This window comes from Argopecten irradians, chromosome 14 (assembly GCF_041381155.1).
Source record: "Argopecten irradians isolate NY chromosome 14, Ai_NY, whole genome shotgun sequence".
NCBI lineage: Eukaryota > Metazoa > Mollusca > Bivalvia > Pectinida > Pectinidae > Argopecten > Argopecten irradians.
This window is the reverse complement of record NC_091147.1, coordinates 18767576-18781153: the sequence shown is the minus strand read 5'-3', so window position 1 is coordinate 18781153 and position 13578 is coordinate 18767576. Positions and strand designations below refer to the sequence as shown.

General features: G+C 34.4%; 1 protein-coding gene across 1 annotated transcript in view; it reads right to left on the bottom strand.

The window, feature by feature from the left end:
• LOC138307364 (disks large homolog 4-like) overlaps positions 1 to 12931 on the bottom strand; it is a 58400-nt gene extending 45469 nt beyond the window's left edge. The window contains exons 1-3 of the mRNA XM_069248065.1: positions 12917 to 12931; positions 3333 to 3380; positions 1412 to 1536 (exon numbers count right to left, since the gene is read on the bottom strand). Of these exons, the coding sequence (XP_069104166.1) occupies positions 1412 to 1536; positions 3333 to 3380 (173 nt within the window). The 5' untranslated portion in view covers positions 12917 to 12931. The remainder of the gene's footprint in view (positions 1 to 1411; positions 1537 to 3332; positions 3381 to 12916) is intronic.
• Between the last annotated feature and the right edge of the window lie 647 nt (positions 12932 to 13578).

Sequence of the window (13578 nt, the reverse complement as noted above, 5' to 3'; positions counted from 1 at the left end):
TCAAACAGATTTTGCATCAATATGCTTCTTGAATTCAACCAATGTGTAAAGATCTGCAATCAGTCAATAATAAATAGATCCCGACCTTTCTCTAAAGGTGGAACTCTTTGCCTAAAAACAGTAAATAATTTTAATGATTATATGTAAGGAAGCACAGTAGACCTGAATGATGGAGTTTTAATTCTCATAATTATGGCTTGTCTTGACCCACTGCCAAACCCTCTAATACTGTACCATATACTATGACCTACCAATCAATAATCAAGACATGAAAGTTTTACTGCAATGTAGTAATAAATTCAGTGGTTGACTGACAGCCATGTATTTGACTAATCAACTTCAAAAACTTGATTGTTGATACAGTTTAAACTTTGTCAAGTATAGTTAGTACATAGCATACTTGCAGAAGTCAATAATAACTAAAATCTCAAGAAAGATATGAAATAATTTCTCACATCACAATGTTACTTATTTGTATTATTTTTTATTTAATTTTTTTTTCAATTTCAAATTCTATGTCCTTTGGTGTTAAGTATTTTTGTCTTTGTAAAGATCACCCTGATATCATATCTAAACCCCAAAAGATTTGCTGATACTATTTATTCTCAACAATGTCATTCAGACAACAATTTTATGATATCATTTTAAACAACATTAAGTGATCTGCTTGGAAAATAGAAGTCATTCTTCTCACTTCTGTTGAATATCTTTTATCTATCTACACAAATAACCAGCTATACCGAGCCAATTGGCCGTTTTAGAATCATTACCGGGTACAATAACACAGTAGAGAGCACACTAGGACCATTTTCAAACCCTGTACCATTCACACAAGAGTAAAACTGTCAATAACCGGGGATATTTTGATGAATTTCGAGTAATAACTTTACCTACCCCTGGGGTCTGTGTACCAATGACAGGAGTATATTGTTTTACAGAATGTATCTGTCTACTTCTCAATCCCTACCATCCATCAGTCTCCAATAAATGGACAACTGTATCCTCTAAAACTCTCACCCATATCAAAAATTCTGTAGACATAATGAACTCCTACATCATACAGCTCCAAGTCAAGCACCTATTATTTCTTTTCTGTTTTTTCTTAAATTGGTAAAATTAGTTCTTCGGTTGAACTTAATATCCTATTAACAACCAATATATGTATATGTATATAAATATGGCCTTCCCGATATGCAATGTGTTGTGTCTGTGTGAATGTCATTGCTTTTGGAAACTGCAGTATTTCTGTCTTGTCTCCCTGCAATTGTGGAACTCCTGCATTTTTATAGTGCTATATCACTGAAGTGTACCATCAAAGACACCGAGCAGCACACACCCACCTGGTAACAAAGGTAAATGCATCAATAACATAGACTACAAGAACATTGAAGGTAATGAAATGTTGACTTACTTGAGTCTTCCATCAGCAGCAGCAGCACCCCCTTGGATGATCTTTGTGATAAATATTGCTGGGTCCTCTCCAATGTGTGGGTTGTCACTGCCACCGGCAATACTGAACCCCAGGCCAGTGTTCCCCTGGAAACGATACAGGTAAATCATAGGAACACAAGTAATTACGGGTAAATCATACATTTACAGGTAAATTACGGGTAAATCATAACATTTACAGGAAATTACAGGTAAATCATAACATAGCAACACAGGTCAATTACAGGTAAATCATAAACACAGGTCAATTACAGATAAATCATAGCAACACAGGTCAATTACAGGTAAATCATAGCAACACAGGTCAATTTCAGGTAAATCATAGCAACACAGGTAAATTACATGTAAATCATAGCAACACAGGTAAATTACAGGTAAATCATAGGAACACAGGTAAATTACAGGTAAATCATAGGAAAACAGGTAAATTACAGGAAAATCATAGGAACATAGGTAAATTACAAGAAAATCATAGGGAAACAGGTAAATTACAGGAAAATCATAGGAAAACAGGTAAATTACAGGTAAATAATTACAGGTTAATAATTTAAAGATGGTAAGTTACAAGTAAATCATACAAACACTAGTAAAACACAAGTAAATAATTTTAAGTTGGTAAGTTACATGTAAATCATAAGATGACAGGTAAATTACAGGTTAATCATAGGAACACAGGTAAATTGCAGGAAAATCATTAAAAGATAGGTGAATTACAGGTACATCATACAGAATCTAGTAAATTACAGGTAAATCAATTACAAAGACTAGAAAATAATTTAAAATTCTCAAGAAGGGAATCATCAATAAAATATTAGATGAATTCAGGTAAACCCAAGGGTGAACCTCAACAGATGGATTTTCTTCCAAGTTCATCCGGTTATATCTTGTTAAAATACAACATATAGACCTTCTATCAAAATATTTTGTCAGTCCCTACCACTGTTTCCATTTAATAAACTCCAGTACTCAGATAACTCCAATTTTAATCATTCTGACTTCAAATTATTTGATTTGACTGCATTGTACAAACATTATCTTCAGGCCAAAACACTAGAACACACTTAAAATTTTACCTTCGCTCTCACCAATATTAGTTGGCATCGCCTTTTCTAGACGAGCTAATTTTGTTATAAAAATGTAATTATTGATCTTATTTTCTCCGTGAAAACCTCAGGAAATGAGCTCCGTCAAGTGTCAGCCGTATAGGAGTTTATTGAATCTCATAGAAAAATTATGTTCCCATCTAAACATCATTATACAAGGCTAGGACATAAACGAGGAGCAGAACGCCCCACGCTAACTTAATCAGCACTTTGGTGTATGTATATATAGACATGTTCAAAAATAATGGAGACATTCACTGGTACCTTCCCCTATCAATTAGACTTAACCATAAAAGTACAATGTTCAACACTTTCCATTTATATCAAATCATCTACAAATAAATCTCTTCACATACTCATCATGTAAAAATCATTGAAAAGCTTTATATGTGAATCTCTATCAGTGGGATGGAGGGAGAAATTCGACAGAAACAAAAGGCTCAATATTTGGTTGTCTAATATAAAGGGAGATAATCAGTTCATTCATAACCAGAACTATACGCCAATGGTTAACAAACACTTCTACTCCCACTATATATATCATTTTTGTATTTGCAATTTCTTATGGACAGTGGTATATGGAAAATTTAATAACATAAAATAAGTTGGCCAAATGTATCATGAATTCCCTCCTCCCAAAAACTTCATTGGAACCATTGACAATCAGACATGACTTGCATGAAAATGCAGACTATTATATATGCTCAGAAGGAAAATGAAGACTTTTAAATGATCTCCGATATTACAGCTCCTGCGTGTAAGTAGTAAATGTAAACTTACCCTCTCCAACGGAATCTCTTCATACTCCCACTCGCCTGCACCATTCATCTGAAAACATAAGACATACCAGTGAGGTCGGTCTTTGTTTACATGATTACACATCAACAGCATTACAGTTGACACAATACAGTAAAATCTGTCTGAGGGATCGACTACTTAATTTGACCACTTTTCTCTCTGTCTCTTGGATGATCTTTATAGACAGGTTCACTGTAAAGCTATCAACCATGCTGAATAACTGTCATTCCTAACAAAACAATGTTATAGTCACAGAAAATCTCTGTAGATTAAGGTCAGAATAAAATGGCAGCATCTAAACAAGCCCTTATCAAGTAAAAAGTCACACATTTCAAATTCAATGTCAACAACTCAAGGGCATTCATTATAAATGACAAGGTCATCAAAATTTAAAGACAAAATCATATAGTTATAAACTCAATGTGAAGGTGAAGATAATCTACATGTTTACTGTTAAGTCATAATCTCAACATCATTAACTCAACATCATCACAATCATAAACTCGATGTCAAGGTCACCGCAATGTAAGGGCTATAATCATAAACACAATGTCAAGGTCACCACATTTTGAGGGCTACACGTAACCTCAATGTCAAGGTCACACATTCTAAGGGCTATAAACATAAACTCAATGTCAAGGTCACACATTCTAAGGGCTATAATCATACACTCAATGTCAAGGTCACCACAATGTAAGGGCTATAATCATAATCTCAATGTCAAGGTCACGCATTCTAAGGGCTATAATCATATACTCAATGTCAAGGTCACACATTCTAAGGGCTATAATCATACACTCAATGTCAAGGTCACACATTCTAAGGGCTGTTATCATAAACTCAATGTCAAGGTCACCACAATGTAAGGACTATAATCATAATCTCAATGTCAAGGTCACACATTCTAAGGGCTATAATCATATACTCAATGTCAAGGTCACACATTCTAAGGGCTATCATAAACCCATGTCAAGGTCACACATTCTAAGGGCTATAATCATAAACTCAATGTCAAGGTCTTCACATTTTGAGGGCTACACGTAAGCTCAATGTCAAGGTCACACATTCTAAGGGCTATAATCATAAACCCATGTCAAGGTCACACATTCTTAGGGCTATAATCATAAACTCAATGTCAAGAAAGACAATCCTCAAACACAATATCCGACTTCTGGCACTGATCACCTTACTAGTTTAAACAGCCACTGGAGATATACACCTTTGATTTAGACTCCTCTTCATTCAAACCTCACCTGTGTGCCTTAACTTAGATAGATACATACAGAAGTGGTAAATGTATGGGGACGCCTCAGACAGTTTCCCCCCACCAATTGTAGACCAGGTCAGTGATGTATTAGGATGGATGAGAGTAATACACTAGGATATAGTGTAGACGGTCCTAATCCCAGTAATCACGCTTTATTTCTACATTTCGACATCAGCCATACACACCACGATAATTATTGCCTGAGATAACACACAGTTTTTCTCCTGCTGTTCCTGGTTTAGTTTGGTACTGCTGAATGTCCTATCAACAGTCAACCCTTACCTAAAACCATGGCAACCAAATGGTCCACCATAATTTTTCCTTTTGAAATTGATTTCCATATTTACACCAATTGACGAAATTTTAAGAAAATTGATCTAAAATTTAAAAAATTATTGGTCATGAATTAATGTTGACTTCCTCTATTTGAGTGTATGTGCATTATTGCAGTAATCCTCTGAAAGATAGCAGTTTACATGTGTAGTAGCTGGACTCGTGACCATTTTATAGTGCTATCTCACTGAAGCATACTGCCGAAAACACCAAACAATACACCTCACTAAGCCACATTATACTGACAACAGGCAGACATGTTCTCCAACTCCTCTTTGTTAAATACAAATCAGGTTATCAAGAATCTTATGGGGTAATTAACTTTCTGTTATATCTTTGTTAGAGGACAAGGTGAAAAAATACAGAATCTTCCTCATTGAATGGCAAATTATCAAAACGAGATCAAAGGTGTTCAAACACACTAGGTGATACATTTACATCAACAAGAATACAACACCTTACAAAAGAAAGGATGCCTCATCATCGGAGAGTCCATCAGCCTTTACAAACGATCATCAAGGCCTGAGAGTGTAAATCAGTCATAAACGTCCAGAGTTTATTACACCATTTAGTTTTTACAGTATCAAACCACTTAAAGAATGATGTTCTGGTTTACACTGTCTGGAAATACACCATAAAGTTACCATAAACCGCTGTCATAAACCACATGGTGTGATGGTTATATCTAGGACATGGAATCAAGTACAAGGATATTCAGATTTATCCAAGGAAGAAACATTCATGTTTGGTTTGGTTTAATTAGTTGGAACAGCCAGGGTCATTTAAGGATGTGCCAGGTTTATTGGTGGAAGCTTCATGGTATAGAGGAAAGCCGGATTACCCGGAGAAAACCACCGAACACCGGAAAGTATATGACAACTGACCCATATGGTATTTAAATTCGCAGAGGCGGAGGGTTTGTGGTACAGACAATCTTAACCACTCAGCCAACAGCATGGCCCCGGAAAAAAAAAATTAATGGTTCACTGTTGGAGAACAGCAAAGCTCGCCTATTCAGAAGAAGTTGATGTTCAAGTATTTAATATTTTAAACATGGAAATATGACAAATTAACAGACTCAAAAACCCCCTAAAGGCCCCCAAATTGGTTGTATTATCACATTCTGCATCCGTACACATTAGGAAAATAAAATCATAAACATTTATAATGACTTATGCTTAAACAATTGACAAAATAGAAACTTGCTCAAAAACTTTAACATGGAAATATGACAAATAAACACACTCAAAAAAAACCTAAAGGGCCCCAAATTGGTTGTATTATCACGTTCACATCCATACACATTAGAAAATAAAATCATAAACATTTATGATGACTTAAGCTTAAACAATTGACAAAACAGAAACTTGCTCAAAAACTTTAACATGAAAAGGGACGCCAACGCTGACGCCGATGCCGACGCCGGGGTGACAACATTAGCTCCCCCTATTCTTCGAATAGGCGAGCTAAAAATTAATGGTAAAATATCTTTGTATAGTATTGAAGAACATCAGAAAGCTCTAAAGGTTTGTCCTACATTGACGATGACGTCATTAATTTCGACCCATGGCGATGTTCTTGTGATGCTGTTGCGATGAAAATTCTTGAAAACAACTGAAATTTCAGCATCAGTCAAATGGATAATGTAAGGTTTTTGCTGGACACAACACTGAACATGCCTGAAATCTTACACCCAGGCTGAATCAGTAATCCAACTGATTTCCCCGCGAACTGATTTCACATTTGAATAACCTACTAATTTCTGCAGCAATTAATTTTGCAATTTAGAGCCATAAGCTTATTCTGTACCTATAGCTATGCCTGGGATTTTTTCGTGCCAACATATTGTTGAGATTTGTATTTCATATGAATTGCGCAGAATTGAATCGCATACAAAAATCAATTGGTTCGTTTTGTTGCGATAATCTTTTATTCTATCAACAGGTGACACCAAAATTTCAGATTGACCCCTGAATATCAGGTACAAACTGAAAAAGAAGTCACTATATTTCTAAAGGATACAGTGTAGCTTGCACTGCTTTTCCTTTTAGACATGACAGGATTTCCCTAGATGAAAATGTGTCAAACGCCTACTTGAAATTACAATTGAACACTTAAGCTGATGCTATAAGTTAGGCTGTAATCCACCCTCTACCATCTCATGAGACCTAAACACATGTACAGAACCGTACTATAAACCCAGGTACACCAAAGATGACCTTTGTGAGCAATCTCCTGGGTACGGTGAGTGCCATTTTAAGTGTGTCTTTTTAAGAAATCAATATGTCTCCAACACTGTAGAACCCCAGGCATCTTAATTTCAGTGAGGGTTTTTAAGTGTGCTATACTACCACAGTCAGGGCACTTGAGCTTGAAGCACATCTTTCTATGCTTTCTTTTATAGGCAAGGCAGATCATATCTGCAGTGAGAACATTTCTATATCAGAAATCACAAATATCCCTGCCATTATATAGCAGTTTTCTAAAAGATCTTACATACATATATATTTCCATTCTACTTTCAGTTTCCCGTTTAATCTATGTTAAACCAGATGGGCAATATCTGGCTATGAACTCCAATCTGGTCAAGCGTATGAATATCTAACGTTTCCGCCACGTCACTGACAATGTATTCAATGTATACTTACGCCTATATATAACGGTCAAATAATTTCAAAAGTGGTTTTAAAGTTGTGTTGTCTATGAAATCTAATAGTATTATCGTGTTGACAAAATCACTTGTATTAAAAAAACGTCATCGCATAATTTTCATTTGTTCGCTTGTTTCAAACCGTTTTGTGTTGAACACTATTCAGAAGTTGATGATATTGCTGTTCCGTCTATTGAACTTGGTGACGTCAACACTAGCGCAAGCGGGAAATTTAAAGGATATACGTGTGTAGTTTTGAATTCGAATGATCGTAATGGAAATATAAGTAATAAACTGTTGCCAGATTGGACATACAGTTGATATGAAGCCCATCCGTCCGAAAGATAAATATTCATGGCGCCCTAACGGGCGCCATTCTATTTATCTTCCTTCCGGATGGGCTTCATATCAACTGTATGTCCAATCTGGTAACAGTTTATTGCTTAAATATATACATGTCAACCCTTAGAACAGTAGAACACAATGCTGTTGGATGGTATCTGCCAAGCATTTTAGGGACTTTTAGGGGCCGATAATGGGTCTAATTCCCAATGGGTATGAATTCAAACTTTAACCAATCTCCAAAAAATAAAGCTATAAACTCCTGGAAATTCACTTTCAAATCAGGAAATGGTCTGTCCATAATATTTAGGTAAAAAGTTTATAATTTGGCCAAATATGTGAGAAAAAGCTCTGATCTGGCAAGGGCAGTGAGACCTTTAGCTTCAGATGATAAATATCATGTGTAACAGTCTATGGCCAATGTCAAGGAGGTGCTTTTATCACATAATCCACCTGATATCCACAGATTTCGCCCGTGTGATATTTTTGCGTATATCACTAGTGTGATATGACCTCGAGTGATTTTCATTGGCTGGAAATTCATTCTGACGTCAGATGGGAACAATAAAATGACATCAGGAAAATTGACGTGACGTCAGGATTACGAGGACGGTTGGACAAAATGGCGGCCTGTGCTGGATTTTCCGAATACATTTTGACATGAAGTTCTTTGTTATGAAGGTATTTGTAGTTATGTGATAAAAAGTATTTAAATTTGTGTTCATTTCATATGAAATTTTATGAAACTCGTCCAAAAGTTTTAATTTTTGCTCGCCACAGGCTCGCAAAAATAAAAACTTCTTAGACTCATTTCATAAAATCTCATATGAAATGAACACTCATGTAAGATCCTATATAAATTATATAAGGATGATTTCTAAAGGGACACCAAGAGTAACAGTAATACAAGGAAGAACAATATTACCAGCCATGCATCAGATAGGGATTATTTTTTAGGGAGATACCAACAGCTATGGGAACTACTGTAAACATAAATATTTTTGTGTTAATCATATTTGAACGCTTTTTGCACCAGAAATTTTGTGTTAAAATATAATTTTCCCTAATTGTATTTTCTTCAGTTAATTATTACCACTGCACAACATCATCGCTGCACTAACTTGGTCATAACCAATTTTCTGTTAAAATTGGGTGAAAATAAGCATGTTTATAGTAAACATTGTGAAACACTAGGTCTACCATATTTTGTATTCGGCTTTGATGTCACCACACGCATTTGATGTGCCCAGTAAAGAAAGGCGTATTTTTTCTTAGTTTGGCAGAAACTAGAAATAGGCTGCATCCAACATATGATAATGATACAAATAATTGATACAGACAAGAAAAATAATCACTTAATTTGGTCCAAAGAATTAATCGGAAATCATATCCATTACCGATGATTGAAGAAATCTTTTATTTTTATATTTAATTCTTAAAGCTTCCACAGAACAAATTGTCCTATTACAATATTTATCAGTTTCTCTAGGACAATGCCTTTCTTGTTATTCTAACTAATTTGATTTCTAAAATTGTCACAGCTAACAGGAAAACTAAATTAGAATTTTATTTTTTTTATTTTTCTTCTTTTTAAAACTTTTACAAAGTTTGCTTTATTGACCAGCAGTTAAAATTGACTTTCCTTGTTTAGCCCTATTTAAATTTCAATAAAAGTAAATTACATTAGCTAAAGGGCTTCTAAGGCATAAAACGACTGTGTGTCTCTGGTCCTCCAAGCTCATATAACTTGGCTTGAAACACGTTTACTCTGCAGAATCATAAACAGATATTGATCAGAAGGCATAACCATGAGGCAGGGAATATAGTACTACAACCATCTCACACCTACAATTTTATAACACTTCAACAAAAGTAAAGCTAACCGGGTTCAGCATCAGTAATTGCACAACGAGCCTGTCAATCGGTCCATATATTTGTCTCCTGTCTGTTCAAATTTTTCATTTACATTCTTGATAAAACTTTTTTTCTTCAAAATGTTTGCAATAAAATAATCAGTTGTAAAACTCACATTTAACACCAATTATTCACTGAAAACAGAACCACTAACCAAAGGGACGTCACTCTACATTTTGCTTCAGCAGACAGGAAGTTGCTAATCAAAGGGACATCACTCTACATTTTGCTTCAGCAGACAGGAAGTTGCTAATCAAAGGGACATCACTCTACATTTTGCTTCAGCAGACAGGAAGTTGCTAATCAAAGGGACATCACTCTACATTTTGCTTCAGCAGACAGGAAGTTGCTAATCAAAGGGACATCACTCTACATTTTGCTTCAGCAGACAGGAAGTTGCTAATCAAAGGGACGACATTTCAATTCATAAGTCACCGGCCAAATTGGGCAATATTTAATGAACTAAAAAAGATTTTGCATATTTCATAATAAAATTTTTGATTAATTTGATTTTAAAACAGGCACAGCTAACAGGATTTGAAACTAAATTAAGTTTTTTACACATATACCATTACTCATTTTGTAAAGTTTGAACTTTATTGACTCGATAAAATTGCTTTTATTATATAAGGATGATTTCTAAAGGGACACCAAGAGTAAACAGTAATTAAACAAGGAAGAACAATTTAAGCCATGCATCAGATAGGGATTATTTTTTAGGGAGATACCAACAGCTTTGGGAACTACTGTAAACATATAAATATTTTTGTGTTAATCATATTTTCAGAAGGTGCACCATAAATTTTGTGTTAAAATATAATTTTCCCTAATTGTATTTTCTTCAGTTAATTATTACCACTGCACAACATCATCGCTGCACTAACTTGGTCATAACCAATTTTCTGTTAAAATTGGGTGAAAATAAGCATGTTTATATAGTAAACATTGTGAAGCACTAGGTCTGCCATATTTTGTATTTACATTTGATACAAAACTTTTTTTGATGTGCCCAGTAAAGAAAGGCGTATTTTTTCTTAGTTTGGCAGAAACTAGAAATAGACTGCATCTAACAATTATGATTTGAAATAAGATACAGACAAGAAAAATAATCACTTAATTTGGTCCAAAGAATTAATCGGAAATCAAAAAACATCCATTACTTGAAGAAATCTTTTATTTTTTATATTTAATAAATCTTAAAGCTTCACAGAACAAATTTCCTATTACAATATTTATCAGTTTAATCAGGACAATGCAAAATTTTGCTTAGACAGAACTATTCTCTAGGACATTTCTATTCTAACTAATTTGATTTCTAAAATTGTCACAGCTAACAGGAAATGTAAATTAGAATTTTATTTTTTTTTATTTTTCTTTTTTAAACAAGTTTAATCAAGTTTGCTTTAGCTACAGCAGCTAAAATTGACTTTCCTTGTTTAGCCCTATTGAAAATTTCAATAAAAGTGACATTAGCTAAAGGGCTTCTAAGGCAAATGAAACGACTGCAGTGTCTCTGGTTGTATCCAAGCTCATATCTGGCTAATGAATGGAACGCGCCGTATTGCAGCAGAAACTTGACCGATTCAAACCCAAATCGCAGCAGCATAAACAGGATCCCTATTGCATCAGAAGGCATTGTGACCAAAGGCAGGGTAAAAAAAAGTCAAGACAGAGTTAATATCAATGAAACTGTCAATGGATTATTTACTTAACAAAATAAAATTTTACTAACAATTTCAATTCATTCATTGTAATTGCACTAACATTTGAACATACATTTTCCATAATCAAAACAAGAAAAGCAAAATCTCATATATTTGCCGCTTCTTGCAACAAAAGATAAACTAATTGGTAAAAATTTTCTTCATTTACAAAAATAAAAAGGGAAACTCATCAATTTCTGTTTTCAAAATGTTTGCAATAAAATATCAGTTGTAAAAAACTTTTGAACACATTTTGCAGTAGACTTATTCATGAGAAATAACAGAACCACTAACAAAAGGGACTTCAACATTTTGCTTCAGCAGACAGGAAGTTGCTAATCAAAGGGACATCACTCTACATTTTGCTTCAGCAGACAGGAGTTGGCCCTATCAAAAGGGACGTCACTCACATACAATTTGCTTCAGCAGACAGGAAGTTTTCTGCTAATCAAAGGGACATAACAAACTTTAAGTATATCATTTTGCTTCAGCAGACAGGAGTTACTAATCAAAGGGACGTCACTCTACATTTTGCTTCAGCAGACAGGAAGTTGCTAATCAAAGGGACATCACTCTACATTTTGCTTCAGCAGACAGGAGTTGCTAATCAAAGGGATTTAACTATCAAAATCTGGCTTACTTTTGCATTTTGAGCATTGACAGGAGCCAATCTTTGCTAATCAAAGGGATATACATATAAATTCAGAGACAGGAAATGCTTCAAAGGACATATAGCATAACACTTTAATCTACAAAATCCAAGATGGCTGCCTGGCGGCCATCTTGTTTGTACCGATTGGTCCCAAAGCAAATCTATTGTAACTCAACAAGGGACCATAGGGGAACCTACATAAAATTTGAGAAAAAATCCCTTCAGTGTTTTTTTTCAGAAAGCATAAACTTGGATCCACGATGGCTGGCGGACCCGAGATTTTTTCATTTGTGATCGAATGTTTTTCAAGGGATATTGAAAACAAACCCTATGCAAAATAAAACTTGAATTATTTATTTCAATGTATTCTGAAACTATAAAAACTTTAACTTTTTACATTTTCAATGGTAACATTGAAAATATACATAACTTTATATGGCTTGGCGTATCTTTTGACCGAATGGGTCCCAAAAAATATCACAAACACGTTCAATTTGGCAACCGTATCACTTTAGACAACACTGGTCAGTACGAATCTGACAAATAAGCAATAACACACGGTTAAATATCAATCAAAGGGCCTGACTCTATAAGTCTTGTTGACAGTAAGTTGCTACTAATCCAAAATCTTACTTCTGATTGCACTTTAAATTGTGGATCTTCTAAATGAAATGTAAGAGTAACAGTGTATGGTTCAGTACTTTCATAGTCAGAATCACCAATCTCAAATGAATTGTGGCTGTAAAATAAGAATACAACATCAAAATCAAACATCTTTTCAATAATGCATTTGAATAATCACATTATGTATTATATAAAAATCATCACTTACATTTGAATTGGCAAGCCTTAATTTTAGTGACAAATGTGAAATCCGCTAAAAGAAAATGTAATATAACAGGTAGTAATACATAGTCACTATGTAATCCGCCTTACTGATATTGACATTAATTGTAATATTTTCAGTTATTTAGCAAATTGTATTATAAATCCAAATCCTATTACATACATTGTTCAATATTCCGAAAAGTATGACGTTACACTCGCAAACACATGACGTCGCAATCAATACCTTCCCGTAAGGGCGGATAACTCTGTAATATGCAAATACAGAATAAGTTTCTATTCAACACATAACTGATATTATTGAAATTTTCCATTTTGTTTCTATATAACGTAGACTAAATTCAGCTTGGGTTTGATGTTTTTGTCTACAGACAAAACTCATGTGATGTCACAATAGTGATATTATACAGGTGTCTTTCGATATTTATTATAAGGCTTTATGATATGGCTGAACGGGCAGTTATGTGATAATTACGGGTAATGGATATCAATCAAGGACTATACGTCTGAACACGATAGAT